Raw genomic sequence first — 27,331 nt, forward strand, 5'->3', positions numbered from 1 at the left:
CTGGGCGTGTGACGCACGCTTGTAATCCCCACGCTTGGGAGGCAGAGACAGGAGGATCGCGCAGGTTCGAAGCCAGCTGCGCGCACTGGCTTAGGAGACCCTGTTTCCAAATAAAAATGTAAAAATAGGTCTGGGGTTGTAGCCCAGAGGTAGAAGGGCTTCCAGGAACCCCAGTACCACCAAAATAATAATAATAATAATAATAATAATAATAATAATAATAATAATAATAATAATGAAACAAGGTCTCACTGAGTTGCAAAGGGCCTCACTAAGTAGCTGAGGCGGGCCATGAACCAAGATCCTCCTGTCCCAGCCTCTCAAATCCTGGGATTACAAGTGTGAGCCACCACGCCTGGCTTGCATGTGTTTTTCTAACAACTGAATTTAGATTGCCATGTTGTCATAAGTAATTCAGGAGTTGTATATATCATTTTTAGAAATAAAATTATACTGAAGTAAATCTTTTTTTTTTTCTTTTGGGTGGTACTGGGGTTCCTGGAAGCCCTTCTACCTCCGGGCTACACTCCCAGACCTATTTTATAATTTTTATTTAGAAACAGGGTCTCTTAGGCCAGTGCAGCTGGCTTTGAACCTGCGTGATCCTCCTGTCTCCGCCTCCCAAGCTGCGGGATCCTCTTGTCTCCGCCTCCCAAGTGGGGGGGGGGATCATGCAGAGAAAGGCATGATATATCAGAGTATAATGGGACTGACTGTTTAAGTGAATAATTCATTTTTTAACTTAATTGTATTTACATGAGTTATAAAACGTAGACTTCAAGGCCCCAGTGATGGCCCCTTCACCTGATGAGCTCAACCCCAGGGCACCGCAGCACAAGCCACTTCCACCACTAGGCAAACCACAGTCGTGCCCCTCTGCTAAGCCAGACAGGCACTGTCAACACAGCCCGTACCAAGGGAGGACCTCCCAGCCTTCCTTCTGCCTGCTCCGAGGGTCCCTCCAGCAAGGGCTGCTGCCTGCGTCCAGGGCCCAGGTCCTCTAACATCCACTGAACCATCTGAACTCTGGATTTCAGGAAAGCAGGTATATTTCCTAGGAGTTAGGTCCACTCCCTGGCCTAAGGCTACCCCTCACTGTCCCTGTAAACCCTGCTCACTCTGGCCCCAGGCTTTGTGAGAGCTTACCTGATCACTTCACACACTCCCCTTCTCCAAGCTCCCAAGCTGCTGCGGGGATGTAAAACTAAGAGACATCTACATACACAGTAACTACCTGAGGGAAGACCGGGAGACTTACAGAACACTAGCTAACGGGAGGCTTTGTGGGGCTGTGAGGTGTCAGCGACGGGTCCTGACCCGGCCCTGGCACCTCCTGTCAGTGACGCGACACCTCCTCTTCCTCCACCAGGTCCCACCAGGCTCTACCGCGGACTGGGCAGACTCAGACTCAACCCAGACGCTCCGCCAAGGAAGAGTCCCCATCCTCCCCAGCACTGCGACTCTTCTCCACTTCCCTGCACCCCCCAACCCAAGCTATCCTGGCCCCCAGCACCTCCCTCTGACCATGACCCCATTCCTGTGTGTCCACGATGGCTGTGAGCAGTGGTGCAATAGCCATTCATAAATAAAAGCAAAGGACAAGCTAGCGACCGTGGCACTCCAAACTGGCAGGGCAGGACCAAGGCTGGCACCTGTTCTACACCCAAAGCCTCAAGGTGCAGGGGACACGCATCTGCTCATGGTGAACCATCCATGCTCAAGACCACAGTACTGAGACAGGTCGTTCACCTTCCACATGCCAGACATAAGCCTAGACCCTGCAGGCAACACAGACGTAAAACATTCTTCTATTGTTTTACATCATCCATCCATCCATCCATCCATCCATCACCCATCCATCCATCCACCCATCATCCATCCATCCATCCATCACCTATCCACCCATCATCCATCCATCCATCCATCTTGCGGTACTTGGAATTGAACCCAGAAGCATTCCACCTCTGAGCTATATCCCCAGACCGATTTTATTTCTTATTTGGAAATGGGGTCTCACTAGGTTCCTGAAAGCCTCACTGAATTGCTGAGGCTGCCCTTATATTTGTGATCCTCCAATCCCAGACTCCCAAGTACTAGGATTACAAGGGTGTGCTACCACGCCTGGCTTTGAGGTTCTCTTCTTCTTTTTTGCAGTACTGGTGATGGAACCCAGGGACATTCTACCTCAGAGATACACTCTCAGCACTATTTTTTATTCTTTATTTTGAAATAGGGTCTCACTGAGTTGTGAGAGGCCTCAAAGTAGGCCGTCCTGCCTCCGCCTCCAAGTGCTGGGATTACAGGCGTGCACCACCATGCCCGGCTCGAGCCTCTCTTCCAATGGAGAAGATCAGAATCTTGCACAGGAGGCAGTTAGATTGCTGCATCAAACTCAGCTCTGAACTCAGAAACTGAGCTCACTTTCCTCTATGTTCCTATTTTCAAAGAGGAACAGAGCGGCACATGGAGGCCATGTAACCTCACCACTCACTGGGTCTCAGCAGTACCCCCCACCCCTGCACCACTCAGCCACCACAGGCCCCTGCTGGGAGGACACGGGCCTCCTACAGCCTGCAGCCCTCAACAGCAGGCCAGGTGAGAAAGACGCCCAGCCCGCTGTACAGTCCTGACTTGATAGAAATTCCAAACATCTCAACACCACAATGAACAAACTAAACCACGATTTTTAATCATTATTGCCCTAAGTTTAAGATTAGCAATGTTTAAAGAAAGATAAGCATACATTATAGTCAACTTCAGATACAAAACTTCAAAAGCTGCAATACTAGTAACTAAGGTAACAAAACAAAATAATAGTCTAATTTTAAAAATATACAATGAAATCCATGTTTGCTTTTTTTTTTCAGTGCTGGATATCAAGCGTAGGTTTAGTACATGCTAGATAAGTACTGCGCCACTAAGTGTGGCCACTACCCCATCTAGCTAGAGAGAGACCATTTCCCTTTTGTTTTCGCGGTACTAGGGATGGAACCCAGGGGCATTCGACCTCTGAGCTACACCCCCAGCCCCATTTTTTATCTCATAAATTGCAGAGGGCCTCACTGAGTAGCTGAGGCTGGCCGTGAACCTGCCACTCTCCTGTGCCAGTCTCCTGCGCACTGGGGTTACGAGCGTGCACCACCACGCCTGGCCAGGGGTCCTCTACAGTCCTCCCCAGTCGGGCCCCTGACCTGTGGGGCTCTGCTGCTGCTGTCTGGCCTGCTACACTAGTTCCTTAGTTCTAGGTCTTCATACAGACTCGATCACAGTGTGCACTTCTTTGCACGTGGCCACTCCCTGCTGGCTTTCAATACTTGCCGTTTTGCTCTATGCACCGTACCTCACTGTCACTGCTGAGCAGTACTCCATCACATGGACATACCACGTTTTGCCTGCCAAGCTTCTACAGATGAGCAGGAGGCGGTTTCTATTTTGTGGCTATGAGAAATAAGGCTACAACGAATATCCATGTGCCGATACTGACGTGGACAAAAACTTTTGCTTTCCTTGGGTAATCAGGGTCAAGAAGGAGACCAGCTGGGTGATACAGGAAGAGTATGTTTAAACTGGCTGGGCGTGGTGGTGCACTCTGTAAACTTAGCAGTACTTAGGAGACCGAGATAGGAGTATCACAGTTAAGACCAGCCTCCAAAACTCAGGGAGACCCTGTTTCAAAACAAAAAATAAAAAGGGTAGGGGGTATAGTTTAGAGGTAGAATGCCCCTGTGTTCTATCACACTCAAAAAAACTGTAGCTCTATTTATTTATTTATTCATTCATTTATTTATTTTGTGGTACTAAGGATGAAACCCAGGTGCATTCTACTTCCAAGATATACTCCCAGCCCTATATTTTAGTCTCTTTATTTTTGAAACAGGGTCTCACTGAGTTGCAAAGAGCCTCACTAAGTAGCGGAGGCTGTCCACACCCTGATCCTCAGGTCTCCGCCCACAAATGCTGGGATTACAAGTGTGCACCACCTGCACCTAGCCTTTTAGTCTTTATTTTAAAACAGGGTCTGAGTTGCAAAGGGCCTCACTAAGTAGTAGCTGAGGCTGTCTGCTAACCCAGACCCTCCTGTCTGAGCTTCCCAAATAAAGGATTACTTTGTTATTTTATTGGTGCACTGTATTCATACATCATAGTGGGATACAAAAAACTTTTGTAGACATACACGCACACATCGCCCAGTCAGCCTCCACCCGATCCCCACCCCATTCCCTCCCCATCCCTCCTTCCCATGCTTGGCTTAGTGGTTGACATCTAGTATTATAGCAATTTATCCAAAATTAACAACGATAATCTCACATAACAGTTTCATTTGTCTGATACCAAGCTTTTGATGACTTAAAGATAACATTTCAATATTTCTTTTTGCTTTCTTTCTTACCAGAGAATATTTTTTTCTTTTCTTTTTTTAGGTGAAACTATCATACATTTATTTATTTTTCAGAAAAAAATCTATCCTAATATGGAATACGGACGCTAGATACCCAAAACGATCTCGAAAAAGAACAATGCTAGAAGATGTATATTTTCTGATTTCAAATCATATATAGCTACAATAATTGAAACAGTGTAGTACTGTTCTAAAGGCAGATATATAAACCATTGGCGTTAAATAAAAGCCTAGAGATAAATTCTTCCATATATTGTCAAGTTATTTTTGACAAGGTTTCCACGAACATTTGGTGAAGGAAATAATCTTTTAACTAAATATTGTTGAAAAATAATAATTACATGAAAAAGAATAAAATTGGACCCTTACCTAACACCATATACAAATATTAACTCAAAATAGATAAAAGACCTAAATATAAATCTTAAGACTATAAACTTTTAGGAGAAAATGTGGGTCATTAAACCTCACAACATTGAAATTGGCAGTGATTTCTTGAATATGATTTCAATGGCACAGGCAACAGAAAGGTAAACAAACTCCCTAAAGAATAAAAAAATATTGTATATCCAAAGACAATGTAAACAGAGTTAAAAGTTACTGATAGAATGGAATAAAATATTTCCAAATGCTATATCTGAAGGTATATTAATATTCCAACTAGAAATCCTAAAAATTATCAACAATAAAAGCAAATAATACAATTTAGAGATAGGTAAAAGACTAACATAAATAATGAATCTCCACAGATAACCAATCTTAGTTGTCTGTTGGATGAAAAATCTTGTTTCTCTGATTCTGGTGAGTGTTACCTATTTCTTCTTTGTAGTTAATCTCTGAGTATTTTCTCTAGTGCTGGTTTTGAAGACATAAATTCCTTCAGTTTCTATTTGTCATGGAAGCTTCTTATTTCCCCATCTAATTTGATAGAAAGTTTTGCTGGGTAGGAAATTTTTGGCTGGAAGTTGTTTTCTTTCAGAGTTTGGAATATGTTACTCCAAGCCCTTCTGGCTCTCATGACTTGGTTTGGGAAGTCTGGAGTGATTCTAATTGGTTTGCCTCTGAATGTCACTTGGCCCTTTGCTTTTGTTGCCTTTAAGATTCTCTGCTTGGCTTCCACATTGGTCATTTTGACAATTATGTGGCGTGGGGATCCTCTTCTCCGATCCTGTCTAAAGGGAGGTCTAAGTTTCCTGGACCTGTGTATCAACCTCTTGCTCTATGTTTGGATAATTTTCTGCTATTACTTCCTTGAAGAGATTGTTGATCCCTTTGGTTTCACCTTCTTTTCCCTCCTCTATTCCAATTATTCTTAGGTTAGCTCTCTTAAAATGGGCCCATATTTCTTCAATGTCAGATTCCTGCTGTCGGATATTTTTTTCTAAATTAGAAACTATGCGTTCATTTTTGGAGTGATCATCTTCTAAGAGCGAGATTCTATTCTCCATGTGGTCTAATTGGTTGTTTGCACTTTGAATTGAGGCCTTTACTTTATTAATTGCATCCTTTATCTCTTTTTGGCTCTCTCTGAATTCTTTTCGAAACACCTCTATTATTTCTACAGTTATTTTCCTGATTTGATCTTCTAGAAATCTCTAAATTTCTGTTTTATCAGGTTCTGATGTTGTAGGGTTGTGGGCATTCATTGCTCCATTGTTACTCCTCTTTCCCATGATTTAGGAAGTTTGTGCCTTCTCTGGGTTCTTCCCTTGGGTCACTATGACTTCACTTAAGGTGCTCTGGATCTCGAGTCTGTGGTATCTCAGTCCCCACTACTCCTTTACTGGGTTGTATCACAGAGTCTCAGACCCAGGGAGTCAAATGAGGCTGCTTTAGAGCAGGGGGGGTGCCAGGTTGGGCGTTCTCCTATGGTGTGATATCTCTGCCACCGCCACTCTCCCATTGGGTCAAGTTCCTGGGAGTACAGTACTGGGATTTCTCCTCTAGGGCCACAATTTGACTCACTGTTGTTGAGTGTGCTGATGGAGCTGTAATGGACTCGGTGAATTTGTTGTTGCTGCCGCCGATGGCAATATGGCGCTGCTGTCATGCCCTCGGCTGTGAGGCTGGCGTATTTCTTCTCTGGTTTTGAGCTTCTCTCTGAGTCCCTGCAGGGTTTGCTGAGCCCCGCCCCTGGGAGCTTTAGATGCTCCCTGCGCCGAAAAATCTGCTGAATTCCGCCCGGCTGTTATGCAGCGGCTCACCTCGGCTCGCTGTCCTCCGCTCCTCTCTGGAGCCTGGTGGGCTGTTGAGTGCGTTGGTCTGGTGCCGTCTGGTAAATTTGCCGCTGCTGTCGGCAGTAAGGCGCTGCTGCCATGTCCTCAGGCGTGAGGCCAGCGTATCGTCTCTGTGGCTCTGAGCTCTGTTCTGAGTCCCCCTCCTCTCTGGGGCCTGGTGCTGCAAGGGAAGATGGTGCACTGCTCCGCTCCACGCCACGGTTCCAGCTGCAGCACTGCGGTCTGGTTTCTTTCTGGTGTATCATTTTTCCAGCCCTCTTTTTCTCTGTTCCTTGTAATTATTTTTTTTTTGTTTCTCTGCTGATGGTGTTTTCTGTCTATGAAAGGCACTGATTTTGTGGTAATAGAGATTGGTTGTTAGCAGGGCTCGTAAGCCCTGCTTTTCTCCGTCACCATCTTCCCGGAAGTCCTACTTTGTTATTTGAAAGAGTCTTGTTATGTTGCTAAAACTGGCCTTGAACCTGCATTCTGCCTATCTCAGCCTCCCAAGCATTAGGATTTTAGGCATGTGCCACCACACTCAGCAAAAACTCAGTATTTTTAAATGAATTCTAAGTTACAGTAATTCCACAATTAATCTCTAATGAGTGCCCGCTGCATGTCAGACATCTACATATACCATTTTTTATGAACATTGATATATATCTGAGTTGGAGCTTACAGAGGTCTTACAGGAGAAAGGATTTTCAGTGTACTTCATGGAGAGAGCCCTGGGCAGCTGGGGACCAGCTGTTCAAGCTTACATGGTGGGCTGGCAGCAGTGCCAGGACTCTAGCTGAGAGCCCTGACAGCAGGCAGATGGTCTTTCCATTACACAGAAGGAACTACCTTCCATTTGCTTCTTGTCCGACTCTAAAAGAGTCACTCACAATTGATTTTGACCAAGAGTATTTACTGTGTCAAAGGGTAAACAGATAACCATGAAAACTTATTAGCTTAATCATATGAAAATGTTTTGTAGATTAAAAAAGCCTCAGCTACTTAGCCAGCCCTTTGCAACTCAGTGAAACCCTGTTTCAAAAAATAAAGACTAAAAAATAGGGCTGGAGGTGTAGCTCAGAGGTACAATGATCCTAGGTTCCATCCCCAGTACCAATAAATAAATAAGTAAATAAATAAATGCTTTCAAAAATAGTTTCTCTTAGCCGGGCATGGTGGCGCACGCTTGTAATCCCAGCATTCGGGAGGCTGAGGCCAGAGGATTGTGGTTCACAGACAGCCTCAGCTACTTAGTGAGGCCCTCCATAACTTAGTGAGACCCTGTTTCAAAGTAAATAAAATTTAAAAAAAAAAAAAAAGGGCAGAGGCTGTAGCTCCAAGTCAAATGCCCCCGGGTTCCATCCCCAGTCCCGCAAAAAAAAAAAAGTCTCTGACATTTATGGTAAACTAATTTGACAAAGATGTCAAGACAATTACATGTGAAAAGAATAGTCTTTTCACCAAATGGTGCTGGAATAACTATTTATATGCAAAAGAACAGTTCTGGATTCCTACCTCATAACATATACAAAAATTAACTCAGAGCCGGACATGATGATGCACACTTTTGATCCGTACTGAGAGGCTAAGACAGGAGGGTCACAGGTTCAAGAACAATCTCAACAATTCAGTGAGACACCATTTCAAAATAAAAAATAAAATGAGGCTCGGAGTGGAGCTCAGTAGTAGAATGTCCTTGAATTCAATCCCTAGTACCACACACACATACACACATGCAAAAATCAACTCAAAATACATCACAAACCTAAATGTAAGAGTTTAAAACTCTTGGAAGAAAACAAAGAAGATAGGATTGAAAGCCGGGCGTGGTGGCGCACGCTTGTAATCCCCATGCTTAGGAGGCTGAGACAGGAGGATCACGCAGGTTCAAAGCCAGCCTCAGCTACTTAGTGAGGCTCTCAGCAACTTAGTGAGACCCTGTTTCCAAATAAAATATGAAAGAGGTCTGGGAGTGTAGCACAGATGTAGAAAGCCTCTGGGTTCCACCCTCAGTACCACCAAAAAAAAAAAAAAAAAAAAAAAAAAAAAGAAGGTAGGATTGGCAAGCCATGGTAAGTCACTGGCTATACAGAAGTAAAGTAGAAAGTGATTTTAAGCTGCATGGACTAAGGAAACAGAATAAAGTGCTTACAAAATACCTAAGGAGAATGTATCTTTTCCCTTTGCTGATGAGGCTATGTCCTCCTCCTCCTCTTCCTCCTCCTTTTTCTCTTGTGAAGCTGGGGATTGAACCCAGGAAAACTCTACCTCTTAACTATAGCCCTTTTAATTCTTTATTTAGAAAGAGGGTCAGGCCGGGTGTGGTGGCACACGGTTGTAATCCTAGTACTTGAGAGGCTGAGACAGGAGGATAGCACAGGTTCGAAGCCAGCCTCAGCTACTTAGTGAGGCTCTCAGCAACATAGTAAGACCTTTTTCCAAAGAAAATAGAAAAGAGGTCTGGGAGTGTAGCCCGAAGGTAGAAAGCTTCTGGGTTCCACCCCCAGTACCACCAAAAAAAAAAAAAAAAAAAAAAAAAGAAAGAGGGTCTTACTAAGTTGCTGAGGCTGGCCTCCAACCTATACACTGGGATCACAGGAGTGCACCACCATGCCCACTGGGCTATGTCCTGTTGCTGTAGTAAATTACACCTACGAGTCATCCAGGCCAATCACAGAATCTGGGGGTGGTCTTGGGGACCCCAACACAGGAGTATATAACAAGAATAAATCAAGGTGCCTTTAGAGCATAAAATCAAGCCACTACACAGATTAGCGTGACTTGCTGACCTACAATTTCCAGGGAGCAGCACCTACTCCCCAGCCTCCGTCTCAACCGCTGCTAAGGGGCATGACTCAGTCAGCCGGGCACCTGCCTTCTCTTCCAGCCACTCACACTCCTAGGACCCCTCACAGATGCGGCTTGATCTCTCCTTAGTTGCCACAGCCCGCAAGGCAGAAGCTCACTGTGCCATTATTATATTCAGGATATGGACAAAAACCTTTTGGGAGAAAGATGTTTTTAACATCTTATTAATTTAAAAATGCATGTAAAAGTGCTTTGTAGACAATAAAGTGCTTTACAAGGTAATGCATTATTAGGCTTAAAAGCCAGATGTGTATGCCATAAAATACAATAACATCTTTGATGTAATGCTTCCAGCACAAACTTATTCCTTTAGCCTAAGTCTCATACATTCCTCTAATTATAAACTCACACAAAGGAACAAAAAACATTTTTAATTTTGGATGCAGGTTTCAGTGTTGCTGCTATTAAAATTATATCCATGTTAATAAGAAAAAACATCATCAAGGAAGAAAAGATTAACTCATCACAGCAAAACTGCCTTCTCCCTTTACGAGACCATTGAAATTCTTCTTAATTCCTGCCATATATCATATAAATATACATAGCACAGCTCAACACACCACCTACTCAATATATGTGTGTGTGTGTGTGTGTGTGTGTGTGTGTGTGTGTGTATAACCATATAACCCAGAGGTATTCTACCTCCAAACATCACCCCCAGTCCTATTTTTATTCTTTATTTTGAAACAGGGTCTCATTGAGTTGCAGGGGGCCTCACCTAAGTAGTAGCTGAGGCTGGCCATGAACCATGATCCTCCTGTCTCAGCCTCCCAAATGCTGGGATTGCAAGTGTGCACCACCACGCCTGGCTGACTTACTCAATATATTTATGTCGTCATCCCTGAAGTTCAGGTCATGATAAATCTTAGGCCTCAAAAGGATATTCAAAATTCTGCTGGACAAGAAGCTCTGAACTCTTATTAGATAGTGTGTCTGTGGCCTGGAGGTTCCAAACCCTCTCAGAACAATGCAGCCACTTGGAAAGTGTTCTAGACCTGCACGATTTCCTGAATGACAATGCCCACCAATGCTTCTACTCTTCCCAAAAGACTTCTCAAAGCCTGGCAGACTCTGCAGGGATCTAGACTAGATCACTATCTTTGCCATTTTACGTATAAAGCGGCAGATGGCAGGAGTGAGATGAAGATTTGTGCAAACTAGAGTGTACGGAAGAGGAATCCACAATCTTGACATCAGAGGTATTTCACACACTGCCCCTGAGTGGCAAAAAGATTGATACTGAAAACAAAAAAGTTAAAATATAACCTAGTACATCAGATAGCTCTGCAGTGGATAATATCTGCAAGACCTAAAACAGTAAAACTACTAACTAGTTTTCAACCTTCTGATCAATCTATAGACAAAGTATAGAAGGCTTAATTATAAGCCGGGTGTGGTGGCGCACGCTTGTAATCCCCGCGCTTGGGAGGCTGAGACAGGAGGATCACGCAGGCTCGAAGCCAGCCTCAGCTGGTTTAAGAGACCCTGTTTCCAAATAAAATATAAAATAGGTCTGGGAGTGTAGCCCGGAGGTAGAAGGCCCCTGGGTTCCACCCCAGTACCACCAAAAAAAAAAAAAAAAAAAAAAAAAGAAGGCTTAATTATAGTTAGATAACAGTTTACAAATATTGTCAAACTTGACGACATGAAAACCCGGTACATTCATCTGTGGTGGCACATGCCTATAACTCTACTGGGGAGGCCAAGGCGGAGGATTTTAAGTATGAGATTAGCTGGGAGAACTTAGGTGAGATCCTGTTTCAAAGTAAAGAATGAAAGGTCTGGAAATGTAGCTCAGGAGTAAAGCGTCCCTGGGTGTGTACACGCACACACACACACCCTCTGCCTGGACAGAAAGAGGAGACACACACACACACACACACACACACGCACCCCGAAAGAGGACACACACACACACACACACACACACACACACACACCCTACCTCTGCCTGGACAGAAAGAGGGCCTGCTCCATTCTGGGCTGGATCACAGATCATAGTATGGGCTGACAAATCCACTTAGGGACCGCTTCTTTATGACCTCATAAAATGCTTTGAAATTCTCAAGAGAAATGACAAGTTCTATCCTCAAAGTCATTCTTTAAAAGTAAGTTATAAGACGGGCGTGGTGGTGCATGCTTGTAATCCTAGCATTCCGGAGGCTAAGAAAGGAGGATCGCGGTTCGCGGACAGCCTCAGCTACTTAGTGAGGCCCTTTGCAACTCAGTGAGACCCAGTTTCAAAATAAAAAATAAAAAAATAGGGCAGGGGGTGCAGCTCGGAGGTAGAAATGTCTCTGAGTTTTAAGTTATAAGCTGGGCATGGTGGCTTCACACCTGTAATCTCAATATTTGAGAGGCTGAGAAAGGAAGACTGCAGGTTCGAGGCCAGCTTCAGCAACTAAGCGAGACACTCGTCAACTTAGCAAAACTCTTTTCAAATTAAAAAATAGCCAGGTGTGGTGGGCACGCTTGTCATCCCAGCATTCAGGAGGCTGAGACCGGAGGATCACGATTCACGGACAGCCTCAGCTACTCAGTGAGGCCCTCTGCAACTCAGTGAGACCCGGTTTCAAAATAAAGAATAAAAAATAGGGCAGGGGGTGTAGCTTGGAGGTCGAATACCCCTGGGATCCATCCCCAGACCCGCCAAAAAAAATAAAAAATTTAAAAAACTAAAAAATAAAACTGGACTGGGGTTGTAGCTCAGAGACAGAATGCCTATGGGTCCAATACAACACACACACACACACACACACACACACACACACACACGCACACACACACACGCACGCTACGGCCCAAACTCATTAGTTTCTACGGCTGGAGATGTATTTCAGTGGCAGAGGGCTTGTCTAGCATGTGTAAGGCCCTGGGTTCCACCCCCAGCACTGCCAAAAAGAAACAGTAGTTAGTTTTTGTAAAAGCAATTTTAAAATTTCAGCTTAGTTCACCATGACCTACCCCATTTTCAGTGCGTTTTTCTCCAGATACATTTATTACATTTCTCTGAGTTCTCTGCTCTTGGGTTTGAAGAACACCTAAAAGAAATTAAAGAACCAATTTTACTAAAAGTCATATCAGAAAAAACAGTATTCTCCCATTTCTTCTTTTTATTTTTTGGTGGTACTGGGGTTCCTGGAAGCCCTTCTACTTCCGGGCTACGCTCCCAGACCTGTCTTATACTTTTTTATTTTGGAAACAGAGTCTCTGAAGCCAGCGCGGCTGGCTTGGAACCTGCGCGATCCTCCCGTCTACACCTCCCAAGCACGGAGATGACAAGCGTGCCCACCACGCCCGGCCCATTCCTTCATCTTTAAGATTATTTGTATTTATTTTATTGGTGCACCTCAGTCATACATCCTGTGGAGTACAAGACGCAGGGGCCACACGCGCACAGCGCTCATTTAGCGCCTGCCCAGTTCCCACCCCACCCCCTCCCCTCCCTCCTCCTCATGTTTGGCCTAGTGATTGGCTCTGATATCCATTTCTTTATTTACTTTTCTTTTGGTGGTACTGAGGATGGAACCCAGGAGCCGTCTACCTTCAGGCTACACTCCCAGACCTATTTTAGTTTTTATTTAGAAACAGGGTTTAAGTTGCTGAGGCTGATTTTAAACCTGTGATACTCCTGTCTCGGTCTCCTAAATACTGGGATTACATGCATGGGACACCATATTAAATTTTTTCATTTATTTAAATATTTACTAAACACAAGTATAAAATACCAAGCTGAAAAATTCAAGACTTATTAATACTATTGAGAAAATGTTTTCCAGCCAGGCATGGTGGTGTGTGCTTGTAATCCCAGTATTTGGGAGGCTGAGACAGGAGGATCATGTGGGTTTGAGACCCTGTTTCCAAACAAAATATAAAATAGGTCTGGGTGTGTAGCCCAGAGGTAGAAAGCCCCTGGGTTCCATCCCCAGGACCACAAAAACAAAGTTTTGCAATTAATCTTTAATACACACACACACACACACACACACACACACACACACCCCTATTTTTTTTTTGGTGGTACTGGGGTTCCTGGAAGCCCTTCTACCTCCGGCCTACACTCCCAGACCTATTTTTACATTTTTATTTGGAAACAGGGTCTCCTAAGCCAGCGCGCACGGCTGGCTTCGAACCTGCACGATCCTCCTGTCTCTGCCTCCCAAGCGCGGGGATTACAAGCGTGCACCACCACGCCCGGCAATCTTTAATATATATATGAAATTATTTAAATGAAATTCTTTCTTTTTACCTCCTATCTCAGAACCGTGAAGTTGATTTGTCAAATGCTTTTAATACTTAAAATGACAAAGACGATAAATTTTACATGGTGTATTTTATCATAGTTGAAAAAAATTTCCCAATACTTGGGAGGCTGAAACAGGAGGATCATGAAACAGCCTCAGCTACTTAGTGAGGCCCTCTGCAACCTCGTCAGACCCTGTTTCAAAATAAAGAATAAAAAATAGAGCTGGGGTATAGCTCGGAGGTAGACTGCCCCTGGGTTCCATCCCCAATGCCGTGAAGAAAACAAAATCCAAAAAAGCTTTCATAGTCAGTTGTGGTAATGCATGCCTATAATCCCAGTATGTGAAGCTGAGATAGGCGGATCGCAGCGACTTAGCGAGGCCCCCTGCAACTCAGTGAGACCCTGTTTCAAAATAAAACTAAGAAGAGCTGGGAGTGTGGCTCAGGAAATAACCCTGGGTTTAATCCCTAATACCAGCTGGGTGTGGTGGTACACACTTGTAATCTCAGTACTTGGGAGGCTGAGAAAGGGGGGGATAGCACAGGTTCGAGCCAGCCTCCGTTACTTAGCGAGGCTCTCAGCAATTTAGTGAGACCCTGTTTCAAAATAAAAAAATAAGCCGGGCGTGGTGGCGCACGCTTGTAATCCCAGCATTTGAGAGGCTGAAACTAGAGGATCGCGGTTCGCGGCCAGCCTCAGCTACTTAGTGAGGCCCTCTGCAACTCAGTGAGACCCTGTTTCAAAATAAAGAATAAAATATAGGGCAGGGGGTGTAGCTCGGAGGTCAAATGCCCCTGGGTTCCATTCCCAGACCCACAAAACAAAACAAAAACAAAATAAAAAAATATAAAATAGGTCAGGGGTGTAGCCCGGATGTAAAGGCCCCTGGGTTCCATCCCCAGGACCACACACACAAAAATTAATTAATTAATCCCTATTACCATCAAAAAACAAAAACGAGATAAGGTTTTAGTATTTTAAAAGAGACTAAAATAGAATTAATGAGTAATGAAAATGGATGCAAAAAACTTATCTTCACAAATTTGGAGATCTTATGAATGCCCCTTTGTTCTATAAAAACTAAAAATTCTATTTAAAAAAGGCAATCTATTATTTATTCTGTAGTGCTGGGGCTCGAGTCCAAGGGCACTCTTCCCCCGAGCTACATTCCCAGCCCTCTCTTAGTTTTCATTTGGAAGCAGGGTCTTGTTAAGTTGCTGACAGCCTCACTAATTTGCTGGGGCTGGCTTCGAACCCGTGATCTTCCTATCTCAACCTCCCAAGTATAAGGATTAGGACGTGTACTTGGTGTGCCACCAAGCCTGGCCAAAAGAAGGGGGAGGGGACCATCAATCTTACTTGTAAAACTCAATTTCAGTCACCTTCTTTGGACAAAATGAAGCCTGGAGAGAGCCGGGCGTGGTGGTCATTTTGCAATCCCAGCCCTCGGGAGGCTGGAACTGGAGCGTCACGGTTGTGGCCAGCCTCAGCTACTCAGTGAGGCCCTCTGCGACTCAGTGAGACCGTTTCAAAAGAAAGAATAATAAAAAACAATAGGGCAGGGGTGTGGCTCGGAGGTCGAATTCCCCTGTGTTTCACCCCCAGACCTGCAAAATAAATAAAAATAAACGTGGCTAAGAGCCTGCAGTACCCAGGTCTGCAGAGCGCGCCACGGAGAATGAGCAGACAGCACACACCTCAGGGATCGTGGACGTACTGCTTGGAAAAAATAAAAATAAAAACAAACTACTTCCTTCCTTTCTTCTTGTGGTACTGGGGACTGGGGGACTGAATCCAGGGGAGCTCTACCTCTGAGCTACACCCAATACTATGTCTTCAGTTTGAACCAGGGTCTCACTAGGTTGCTGAGAGCCTCACTATGTCGTCAAGACTATCCTCGAACTTGAGGTCCTCCTGTCTCAGCCTCCCAGGTACTGGGATTACAAGTGTGTACCACCATGCCCAGCTTATTTATTTTCTATTACTTTGGAAGGTTTGAAGAAAAAACACATTATAGATGTATGGTTTCATCTTAAATATGCATCCCCGCGGAGGTGACAGTGCCCTCAAGAGCGCAAAAAAAGGTGCGTAGAGGGGAAAAAGATACGTGATGCAGCTGACAGAGGGAGGGAGGAGGCCGGGTAAGAACGCAGTGTCCAAAAGGCCTTAAAGGACAATGGAAAAAATTATCAAACCGCAAACCTATGGCATCTATCACTATACAGGGTGAATTCTTATTTTTTTTACTATTTTCGAGGAGTACGGTATTCAGGCTAATATTATCCAAATGCTACATCTTCCAGAGAAAACTACCAAGAAATCAGAACACTACGAACATATCACATTAAATATCTACAAGTACCACTTTACTTTTAACCAGAAGGCAGAGTTAACGGTCCCGCATTGCAGTCAGAATAACAAAGGACAAACTGACATTTCGTGGACACTTTCCCACGCTCGAGCTCCTCCCAAGCACTGCGCGGTACTTCTCACTAGCCCCAGCACGACTGCCGGGCACCGCGCACCCCAGCACGGGGTGCGAAGCCCTGCAAGGGCCCCTGTGTGCCCGGGGTCTGCCATGGCTGCGCACCCCTGGTCTGGTCCACACCTGCAAGCCCGGCCACACCCTTCCAGACTCTCCTCCGCGCTCTTCCAGATGGAAGGAGGGCTCCTGCCCTTTAGGCTGAGGGATGTCTTACTGCTGCGGCCTGCAGTTCTACATCAGGAACACTCATGTGAGGACTTCTTTCATTAACACGGGCCAGAAACAAGTGCCTCAACCCCAGCGGGAAGCACAAGTCCTGGCCCACACCTGAGCCTGGGCACAGCTGGAGAGGCAAGTCCGTGAGCAGGGCCGGCAGGGGTGAGGCGCCCTCAGCCAGGAGGGGCAAGGGACGAGGTGGAGGCGCTGCGGGCCGGCGGAGCTGGAGTGTGGGCAGCAGGCTGAGCAGGGATGCGCTGGCTCTCCCAGCGCTGGCTTGAGTGGAGGAGGCGCTCCCCACCACACCTCGCTCAGCCCCTGGGACATCCTCCAGGGATCCCTGCACTCCCCTCCACACCCTCTCTCCTTCAAAGCCACGCCGCCTCCTTCAGCAGGCTCACTGCCTTGCCCATCGCACTGCCCTGCCCATTGCACAGCGCGCTAGTGTCCACGGCACACGGCACGGCCACCCTGGACCCTCGTCTTGGTGTATGGACAGCAGCAGAGGGCGCGACGGTGGAGGTCCACCTGCCCGCAGCTGCTGCCTCCCTCGTGAGCCGCACGCTCTCTATAAGGACCACTAAAGTCAGGAAACCCCTCCCAAGACAAGGCTGTGTATACACCAGCCTATACATATTTGGGGACCTCGGGCAGTTAAAGTAACTTCTTAGTGCTAGAATAGCACCCTCACCCCAGCTTTCAGGGCTCTTTCTTGGGGCGTTTCCCAAAGAAGAAGCCTGTCTGAAGTAAAATGAATGTAGTGCTGGGCCTGGAGCCTCGGGGTCCTCACTCCAGACAGTCAGAAGCTTTGGGATCAAAACCCAGATGTAGCCCGGGCATGGTGGTGCACATTTGTAATCCTAGTACTTGGGAGGCTGAGACAGGAGGATCGCGGCTCGCAGCCAGCCTCAGCTACTTAGTGAGGCCTTCTACAACTTAATGAGACCCTGTTTCAAAATAAAGAATAAAAAATAGGGCTGGGGGTGGAGCTCAGAGGTAGAATGCCCCTGAGTTACATCCCCAGTACTACAAACAAAAAGGAAACAAAAAAACCCAAATGTACTGGCGCATTGTAAAGACAGCATCATAATAATTTGTACAGCTGTGGGAGGATAATTTTAAAACTGACATCTCTACCTAGGGGCACATTTTCCTTTAATATATAATATAAAGAAAGAAAGCCGGGCGTGGTGGCCCACGCTTGTCATCCCAGCATTGGGGAGGCTGAGACCGGAGGATTGTGGTTCACGGACGGCCTCAGCTACTTAGTGAGGCCCTCTGCAACACTGAGACCCAGTTTCAAAATAAAGAATAAAAAATAGGGCAGGGCGTGTAGCTCAGAGGTCAAACGCCCCTGGGTTGCATTCCCAGACCCGCAAAAAAAAATATGTGTGTGTGTGTGTGTGTGTGTGTGTGTGTGTGTGTGTGTGTGTGTATAAAGAAAGATAACTTGCAAAAAATAAACTTTCAACAAAGGAATGTCCTTGGTGCTTATTTTACATTTTTAAACCAAAAGCAATCATATTCATTGTTAAATAATAAGGGTCTCAATTCTATATTGTGTACGTGTCAAAAATTCCCTTATATTTTTAAAATTTATTTATTTTTTGCGGTACTGGAGATGGAACCCAGAGGCATTCTACCTCAGAGCTGCACCCCCAGCCCTATTTTTTATTCTTTATTTTGAAACAGGGTCTCACTAAGTTGCAGAGGGCCTCACTAAGTAGCTGAGGCTGTCCGCGAGCCGCCATCCTCCAGTCTCAGCCTCCCAAATGCTGGGATTACAAGCGTGCGCCACCACGCCTGGGTTCCTATTTTTTATTCTTTATTTTGAAACCGGGTCTCACTGAGTTGCAAAGGGCCTCACTAAGTAGCTGAGGCTGTCCACGAACCGCGATCCTCCTGTCTCAGCTTCCCAAAAGCTGGGATTACAAGCGTGCTCATACAAGGCGAGCCACGCCCAGTTCATTTTCTTTACATTTTAATTTTAAAAAATAGATGTGCACACAGCTGGGCCTAGTGGTGCATACCTATAATCCCAGTACTTGGCACGCTAAAATAGGAGGATTGAAGATTCATGGCCAGCCTCAGCAATTTAGGCTCTCAGTAGCTTTGCAAGACTGTTTCCAAATAAAAAATAAATTAGGGAGCCGGGCCTGGTGGCACACACTTGTAATCCCAACATTTAGGCAGCAGAGACCAGAGGTTCGTGGTTTGTGGACAGCCTTAGCTATTTAGTGAGGCCCTCTGCAACTCGTGACCCTGCTTAAAAAATAAGACTAAATAGGGCTGGGAGTGTAGCTTGGAAGTAGAATGCCCCTGGGTTCCATCCCCAGTACTGCAAATAATAATAATAATAATAATAATAATAATAATAATAATAATAATAAATTTAAAATAAATGAATAAAATAGGGTGGGAGGTTTAGCTCAGAGGTAAAACATTCCTGGGTTCAATCTCCAGTACCACGGTAAGTAAGTAAATATTTATATAATAGGTGTATACTCACCATGGTTCAAACTTCAAAAGGAACAAAAGGTTCCTGCTGCCCGCGCGCAGGCTAACGAGGTTCCTAGCTTCCTGCACGCCCTCTGAAGACACGGCGACTGCACATACTCATCACCACTCCTGTCACCGGCAGTGTGGCACTGTCTTGCCCGTGACTTCTTCCATGAACACAACTGGGAGAGGGCCAGGCCCAGGCCCGGGGCTTCTTCGCCGCTAAGGCTGCAGAGCATCCACTGTGTGGACGGCCTGTAACCATTCAGCCTGAATTCCATGCTAGGTCGTCCCTACCAGCAACGCTCCATGAGTCACCCTGTGCACACATCGTTTTGTATGCATCTACGCAGAGCATAGGGTTGAGTCTCTGAAGTGAGGCTGTTGTTGTAAGGCTTTATACCTTTGTAATGGGTACTGCCAAACTGCCCTCTACAGAAGGTGACAGCAGACCTCCCCAGCAATGCTAAGCATGCCCGCGTCTCAACACCCTGCTCAGTACTGACTGTGCTATTAAAGAGGATAATCCATGCCACCAAGAGGAAGAAAACGCAGGATCTCAGTGCAGCTATCCCTGCATTTTTTAAATTATAATGCTGTAATCCTAGTACTTGGGAGGCTGAGACAGGAGGATTACCGGTTTGTGGCCAGCCTCAGCAATTTAGTGAGGCCTTCCACAACTTAGTTATACCCTGTGTCAAAATAAAAGAGAGGGCCCCAGGTGCTATATACATATATGTCGATGTCAACATGATTTACCTTATGATGTGAGAATATAATGCACCAATAAAAGCACATTAAAATAAAAATAAGATGGGTGTGATGGCAAATGCTTAAAATCCCAGTATTTGGGAGGCTGAGATAGGAGGATCCCGGGTTTGTGGCCAGCCTCAGCTACTTAGTGAGGCCCTCCACAACTTAGTGAGACTGTTTCCAAATAAGAAATAAAATCAGGCTGAGGGTGTAGCTCAGAGGTAGAATACCCCTGAGTTCAATCCCCAGCACCACATGAATGAATGAATGAATGAATGAATGAATGAATGAATGGTAAAGCTGGGCATCTTTTCATATGCTCTAGGACCAGGGGGCATCCTACTGCTGAGCTACCACCCTTTTTATTTTGAAATGGTCACTGAATTGCTGAGTCTCAGTAAGCTGCTGAAGCTATCTTTGAACCTGCAATCCTCTTGTTTCAGCCTTCCTTCCAAAGCTGGGTTACAGATACGCACCACATGCCTGGCTTTCTTATTAATCTTTAGGAAGATCTTTGCTTGGAAAGTACAGCAAAGCTGGTAATATGAGCATACATGCTGTCTCCTGGTTCACAATTTGTCTTTTGACTTGCTTAGAATAGTTATGGGCGGGCAATCTTTTTTTGTTGTTTTTTTGTTTTTTGCAGTACTGGGAATGGAAACCCCGGGTCATTCTACCTCTGAGTTCCACCCCCAGTCCTATTATTTATTCTTCATTTGGGAACAGGGTCTCACTGAATTGTAAATGGCCTCACTAAGTAGCTGAGGCCGTCCACGAACCACAATCCTCCAGTCTCAGCCTCCCAAATGCTGAGATTACAAGCGTGCACCACCACATCCAGCTTTGTTTTTGTTTTAAGTAATTCATTTTCCAGTTTTGTCTTCATGATTTTTTTTTTTTTTTTTTTGTGGTACTAGGGATGGATCCCAGGGGCTTTTCTACCTCCGGCCTACACTCCCAGACCTATTTTATACTTTATTTGGAAACAGGGTCTAAGTTGCTGAGCGCCTCACTAACTAGCTGAGGCTGGCTTTGAACCTGTGCGATCCTCCTGTCTCAGCCTCCCAAGCACTGGGATTACAAGCGTGCGCCACCATGCCCAGTTGTCTTCATGATTTAATGCTGGTCTGCTCCAAAAATAAAACATCTCCCAGAAATTTTCTACTCATTTTGTAGTTTGATTTTAAAATCTCAAAGATCCATCTGTTGCTATTAAGACAATCCTTTACACAGGAAGCCCTCTATGCCTGCGTGCGTTCACTGGGAAGGAGCAGGAGCTGCTGCCCGCAGGTGCGGCGCACCTCAGGAGCTCGCGGTCCCAGCACTCAGAGCACCCCGACACCCAGCTCTTCCTCTCGCCGTCGGTATTCCCTGCAGTTTACTTTATCATCTCTTCCAATTTTTCTCAATTAACCTGTAAGACAACCGTGAGTAAAGGAGGGAAGCATCATCTCTACCTTGCTCACCGCTCTCCGCTGGGGAGTCCTCGTGTCGAAGGAAGAACTTCACGTCTTCCCTGCGGGGTCCCCACTTCAGCAAGTGCTCGTACATCATGTGATCCGAGGGGATGGGCCGCTCTAGGAGAGAGACCGCACCTTACTCATCAGAGAGAGAGACCGCGCAGCCAGGGGGACAGTGACCGGCCCACGCCAGGGCACGCCACGCACACGGCAGAGCTCAAGAGCACGCCACGCTCCGAACTGTAACTTCTTAATGCGGAAAAGGAATGAGTGGGAAATAACTAGGCAACACCAGCAATACACGTAGGGCGGTTTGGCAACATGAAGTCGGAATCAAGGAACACCTGCCCTTATAATCCTTACTTATCACAAAGCGGTGCCCCTCCATGCTCCAGGGAAAGGGGTTAGGATCAAATCTGCCACACCGTGCCCTCAGGGCAGTCAGGCACACCCAGGCTGACCAGGGCGCTTCCTGGCATCTCAGTCACATTACTGTGAATGCCTGACAGCACTTGCAGAGACCAACTTTACCAAGTTAAGAACAAAAAGCAAATTCTATACAACTAGATGTATTTAAGATATTTTTTAAAAAGAAAAGATTGTCAGGCGTGGTGGCGCACGCTTGTCATCCCCACGCTTGGGAGGCTGAGACAGGATGACACAGGTTCGAAGCCAGCCTCAGCTACGTAGTGAGGCTCTCAGCAACTTAGTGAGACCCTGTTTCAAAATAAAATATAAAATAGGGCTGGGAGTATAGCCCGGTGGTAGAAAGCCTCTGGGTTCCACCCCAAGTACCACACACACACACCAAAAAAAAAAAAAAAAAAAAATTAAGTCAGGCATGGCACCTGTAAATCCAGTACTTGGGAGGCCGAGACAGGAGGATCAAAGCCAAAGGTTCAAGGCCAGTCTCAGCAATTTAGTTTGCCTTCAGCAATACAGCAAGCCCTGTTTAAAATAAAATAGGCTGGGCATGGTGGCGCACACTTGTAATCCCAGTACTTAGGAGGCTGAGACAGGAGAATTGCAGATTTGAAACCAGCCTCAGAAGCTTAGTGAGGCTCTCAGAAACTTAGTGAGACCCTGTTTCTAAATAAAATATAAAATAGGTCTGGGGTGTAGCCTGGAAGTAGAAGGCCCTTGGGTTCCATCCCCTGTACCACAAAAAATAAAAATAAAATAGGGCTGACATATAGCTCAGAAGTTGATCCCCTCCGCACCCCAACCCGGTTCAATTTTCAGTACCACGCACCAGAAAAAAGAAAAAAAGAAAAAAAAAAGGAAATCTTACACAGGGCAGGGTACAGTGGTACAAGCCTGTAATCCCAGGTACACAGAAGGTTGAGGCAGGAGCATTCCAAGTTTGAAATAGCCTCAGAAATTTAAGAGAACCCTGTCCTGTCTCAGAATAAAAAGTCAAAAAGGCTGGGTTATAGCGCAGTTCTTGTTTGACGAGCACGTGAGATGCCCTGAGTTCAATCCCCAGTACCACAGAAGAAAAACACAAAGCTCATGAACAGATTCTCTCTTTACCAATTACTTGAGAAGAGTACTAGTGCAGTTGTTAATTTTAAAGTGCCAATTTTATGTTTACAATGCACTCCATTTTCCTTCTCTGTGAACTGTCTCAGATACTCTTGAGTCAGTTAAAATATGAGTTGTCTCTTAGCTAATGGAAGTTCTTTATTGTCTAGACATTAGTCCTGAGTTGGTTACATATATTGACAATATACTTACCTTTTAATAATTTTACTGGTATCTTTTTTGAACAAAACCTTAATTTTTTTTTGTTTTGGCGGGTCTGGGGATGGAACCCAGGAACATTTGACCGCTGAGCTACACCCCTTATCCTATTTTTTATTCTTTACTTTGGAACAGGGTCTCACTAAGTTGCAAAGGGCCTCCCTAAGTAGCTGAGGCTGTCCGTGAACCGCGATCCTCCTGTCTCAGCCTCCCAAATGCTAAGATTACAAGTGTGCACCACTACACCCAGCTCAAAACCTTAAATTTTTGAGTATAAGCAATTATCAGTCTTTTTGTTTGAGTTTTTGTTTTTGATACTGGGTCTCACTATGTTACCTAGGCTGGTTCTGAACACCAGGATTAAACAATCTTCCTGCCTCAGGCTCCCTAGTAGCAGAGACTACAGGTGCGTGCCATCACATCCAGGTACTGTGAGTTTTTGTACAATAAACCTTTCTTGCTGGGAGTGGTGGCACATGATTGTAATCCCAGCATTTGGGAGGCTGAGAATGGAGGATGGCAGTTCACAGACAGCCTCAGCTACTTAGCGAGGCCCTTTGCAACTCAGTGAGACCGTTTCACAAATAAAAAGACTAAGACTAGGCGTGGTGGCATATGCTTGTAATCCCAGCATTTGGGAGGCTGAGACAGGAGGATCGAGGTTCGAGGAAAGCCTCAGCTACTACTTAGTGAGGCCCTTTGCAACTCAGTGAGACCTTGTTTCAAAATAAAGAATAAAAAATTAGGGTTGGGGGTATACCTCAGAGGCAGAATGCCCTTTGGTTCCATCCCCAGTACTACCAAAATAAAATAAAATGAAATAAAAAAGACTTAAAAAAAATAGGAAGCCGGGCATGGTGGTTCACGCTTGTAATCTCAGCATTCGAGAGGCTGAAATCAGAGGATCTCAGTTCGCGGACAGCCTTAGATACTTTGTGAGGCCCTCTGCAACTCAGTGAGACCCGATTTCAAAATAAAGAGCGAAAAATAGGGTAGGGGGTGTAGCTTGGAGGTCGAACGCCCCTGGGTTCCATCCCCAGAACCCCCCAAAATAATAAAAATTAAAAAATAGGGCTGGGGGGTGTAGCTTGGAGTACAATGTTCCTGGGTTCAATTCCCAGTACCGCAAACACAAACAAAAAATAACAAACAAAAGAAAACCTTTCTCTACTCCAAGGTCAAAAAGATGTTCTCTTATGATATTTCTATAAAGTATCTGTTTTCTGACCATAGGGAATTTATTCCTGTGTATACAGTAAAGACCTGCTTTTCCTTCTTCCACCTGAATAATCAATCGTCCAGCATCACCTACTGAATTGTCCATTCTTTCACAAAGATACTTTTTTTTTTCGGTACTATGGATGGAACCCAAGGGCGTTTTACCTCTGAGCTACATCCCCAGCCCCATTTTTTAATCCTTTTTATGTTTGAAACAGGGTCTCACTGAGTTGCAGAGGGCTACTAGTAAGTAGTAGCTGAGGCTGCCCACAAACTGCCATCCTCCCGTCTCTGCCTCCTGAATGCTGGGATTACAAGCGTGCGGCACCGCGCCTGGCAAGACACTTAAATGCCAGCTCTGTGTGGGTCAGGATTTCACCTGTGCACAGGATTTTCCTGAGATGTCTCTTCTGTCCTGCCGACTACTGAGCAATGCCCATGCTGAGCCATGTTGTAATTACCATTGCTCAGTAAGTTTTACTGTCTGGTAGGGCAATTCCTCTCCATATGGCTTAGTTTCAAAAGTATTTTGGAATTTCACAGCCCTTTGCTCTCATATATATTTTAGGAGCAACTTAAGATATTTTTTTTTAAAAGGTAGCATTCTGCCAGGCATGGTGGCGCACACTTGTAATTCCCACGCTTGGGAGGCAGAGACAGGAGGATCGCGCAGGATCGAAGCCAGCCGTGCTGGCTTAAGAGACCCTGTTTCCAAATAAAAATATAAAAAAATAGGTCTGGGAGTGTAGCCCGGAGGTGGAAGGGCTTCCAGGAACCCAAGTACCACAAAAAAGAAAAAAAAAAAAAAAAAAAAGGTAGGATTCTCAGCTGGGCGTGGTGGCGCATGCTTGTAATCCCAGCATTCGGTAGGCTAAAACCGGAGGATGGTGGTTCGCGGACAGCCTCAGCTACTTAATGCGGCCCTCTGCAACTCAGTGAGACCACCCCCAGCCCTATCTTTTATTCTTTATTTTGAAACAGGGTCTCTGAGTTGCAAATGGCCTCACTAAGTAATATCTGAGGCTGTCCTCGAAACAAGATCCTCCTGTCTCAGCCTCTCAAGTGCTGGGAAGATTACCAGTGTGCGCCACTACGCCTGGCTGGAACATGGCCTCTTTGGTTTACTGAGTTCATCTGGTTTTGTCTGTTTGATACTGGAGGTTGAGCCCAGAGGCTTTCTACCTCTGAGCTACTTCCTCAGCCTGTGCTCGTGTGTGTGCACACGCACGTGTGTGCACTACTCAGAATCCGGGACACTGTACCTCTGAGCTCAACCCCCGGCCCTTTTTATTTTCTTGTTTTCAAACAGGGTCTCACTAGGTTGCTGAGAGTCCTGCTACATTGCTAAGGCTGTCCTCAGACCTGTGGTCTTCCCGCCTGCCTTCCCAGTACAGGGACTGCAGACGTGCCGCACCACACCCGGCCGTTCCCCGGCCTTTTTTATTTTGTGACAGGGTCTCGCTAAGCTGCTCTGGGTCTCGCTGAGTTGTTGAGGCGGAGCTTAAATCTGCAGCCGTCCTGCTCCAGCCTCCAAACACTGAGGTGATAAACATGCACCACCCGGCTTGTCTTTCTACGTTCACAAATATGGACAGTCCCGGCTCTTCCTCTCCTCCTCTCCAGCTCTTGCTCCTGTTACCCTGCTGGAGGGACAGCACTCAACAGAAACCGAAGCGCGCATCCTCTTCTTCCTGACTTTAATGAGTACGCTTCCACAGTTCAGGGCCAAGTATAAATTAAAAAAATTTTTTTTGCAGGTCTGGGGATGGAACCCAGGGGCATTTGACCTCCGAGCTACACACCCTGCCCTAATTTTTATTCTTTTATTTTGAAACAGGGTCTCACTGAGTTGGGAAGGGCCTCACTAAGTAGCTGAGGCTGTCCGCGAACCGCAATCTGCGGTCCGTTCCCGAATGCTGGGATTACAAGCGTGCGCCACCACGCCCAGTCTAAGTATAAATTTTGCTGAAGGCTTCTGAAAGCGCGTATTTAGTGAATTACAGAAGTTTCCTCTATTCCAGTTTGCTAATAGTTATCATAAAGGGCATTTAACTTTATCAAAATTGCAGCTAGGCGTGGTGGCACACACTTGTAAACCCTGCGCTTGGGAGGCTGAGACACGAGGATCGCACAGGTTCAAAGCCAGCCTCAGCTACAGAGTGAGACTCTCATCAACTTAGTGAGACCCTGTTTCCAAATAAAGTAAATAGGTCTGGGAGTGTAGCCCAGAAGTAGAAATCCCCTGGGTTCTACCCTAGTACCACAAAAAAAAAAAAAAATGCAATGATGCTCTTTTTCCTAATGTAGCTTATTAACATACTTGACTTGGAGTCTCTTGCATTCCCTCCTCAGAGTAGACTTTACTTGGTCTTGATTTTTTTTTTTTGGTGGTGGTACTGGGGATTGAACCCATGGCCATTCTACCTTCAAGCTACATTCCCAGCTCTATTTCTTATTCTTTATTTTGAAACAGAATCTCACTAAGTAGGCGAGGTTGGCCTTGAACCTACAATCCTCTCACCTCCAAGTACTGGAATTACAAACCTGCGCCGCCCTGCCCAGCTGGTCTTGATTTCTCAATGTGCTGTTGAACTGGATTAGCTGTCAGGATTTTTGCATCTATGTTCAAATTAAGGTTGGCCCATACTTTTCTTGTATTCTACTTTAGAAATTTGGTGTAGAAATTACACTGATCTCAGAAAATACTGAGTAGCTATCTCTTTTTCTATTTTCTGAAAGTTTTTATATAAGGTAGGGATTATTTGTTCTTTGAAGTGAAAAACTGCCTGTCCAACCATCTGGGGCTGGAGTCCTTGGGAGCACAAACAATCACAGATTCAATTTATTTTACACGTTTTAAGTTTCCTCTTTCTTTATTCACTTTAAGCAAAGGCAATATTCCTGGCCTATTATTTTCTTCTCAAAGCATTTATCACTCTCCAGTATACTGCACACTTTATCACAGATACCTCTACCTCCCTAGAAAGACAAGGTCCTTGGGACACAAATCTTGGCTCTTCATTGACTACATTGACTAATACAGCTCCAAGCACCAAACACTATGACTGGCATAGAATGGGTGCTTGATAAATACTTTTTCAATGAATCTTGATAATTTTCATTTATATTTCATCAGTTATTAAAGTTATGAGTTACTCATAGTATGTTAGTTTTCAAAATTATTTACTGTACCTTTACATTCTTTTTCTTATTTGTGGCTTTTCTCTT

At 45.3% G+C, this 27,331-nt stretch overlaps 1 protein-coding gene across 1 annotated transcript in view; it reads right to left on the minus strand.

Annotated features, from left to right (window-relative positions):
• Nucleotides 1–27,331, minus strand: part of PPP1R13B (protein phosphatase 1 regulatory subunit 13B) — a gene marked incomplete at both ends in the record, with an annotated part of 57,485 nt that overhangs the window by 28,372 nt on the left and 1,782 nt on the right. Inside the window, 2 exons of the mRNA XM_080708137.1 lie at nt 12,448–12,524; nt 21,140–21,259. Coding sequence (XP_080564263.1) covers nt 12,448–12,524; nt 21,140–21,259 — 197 coding nt within the window. The remainder of the gene's footprint in view (nt 1–12,447; nt 12,525–21,139; nt 21,260–27,331) is intronic.

This window comes from Muscardinus avellanarius (genome assembly GCF_963383645.1).
Source record: "Muscardinus avellanarius genome assembly, chromosome: 12".
NCBI lineage: Eukaryota > Metazoa > Chordata > Mammalia > Rodentia > Gliridae > Muscardinus > Muscardinus avellanarius.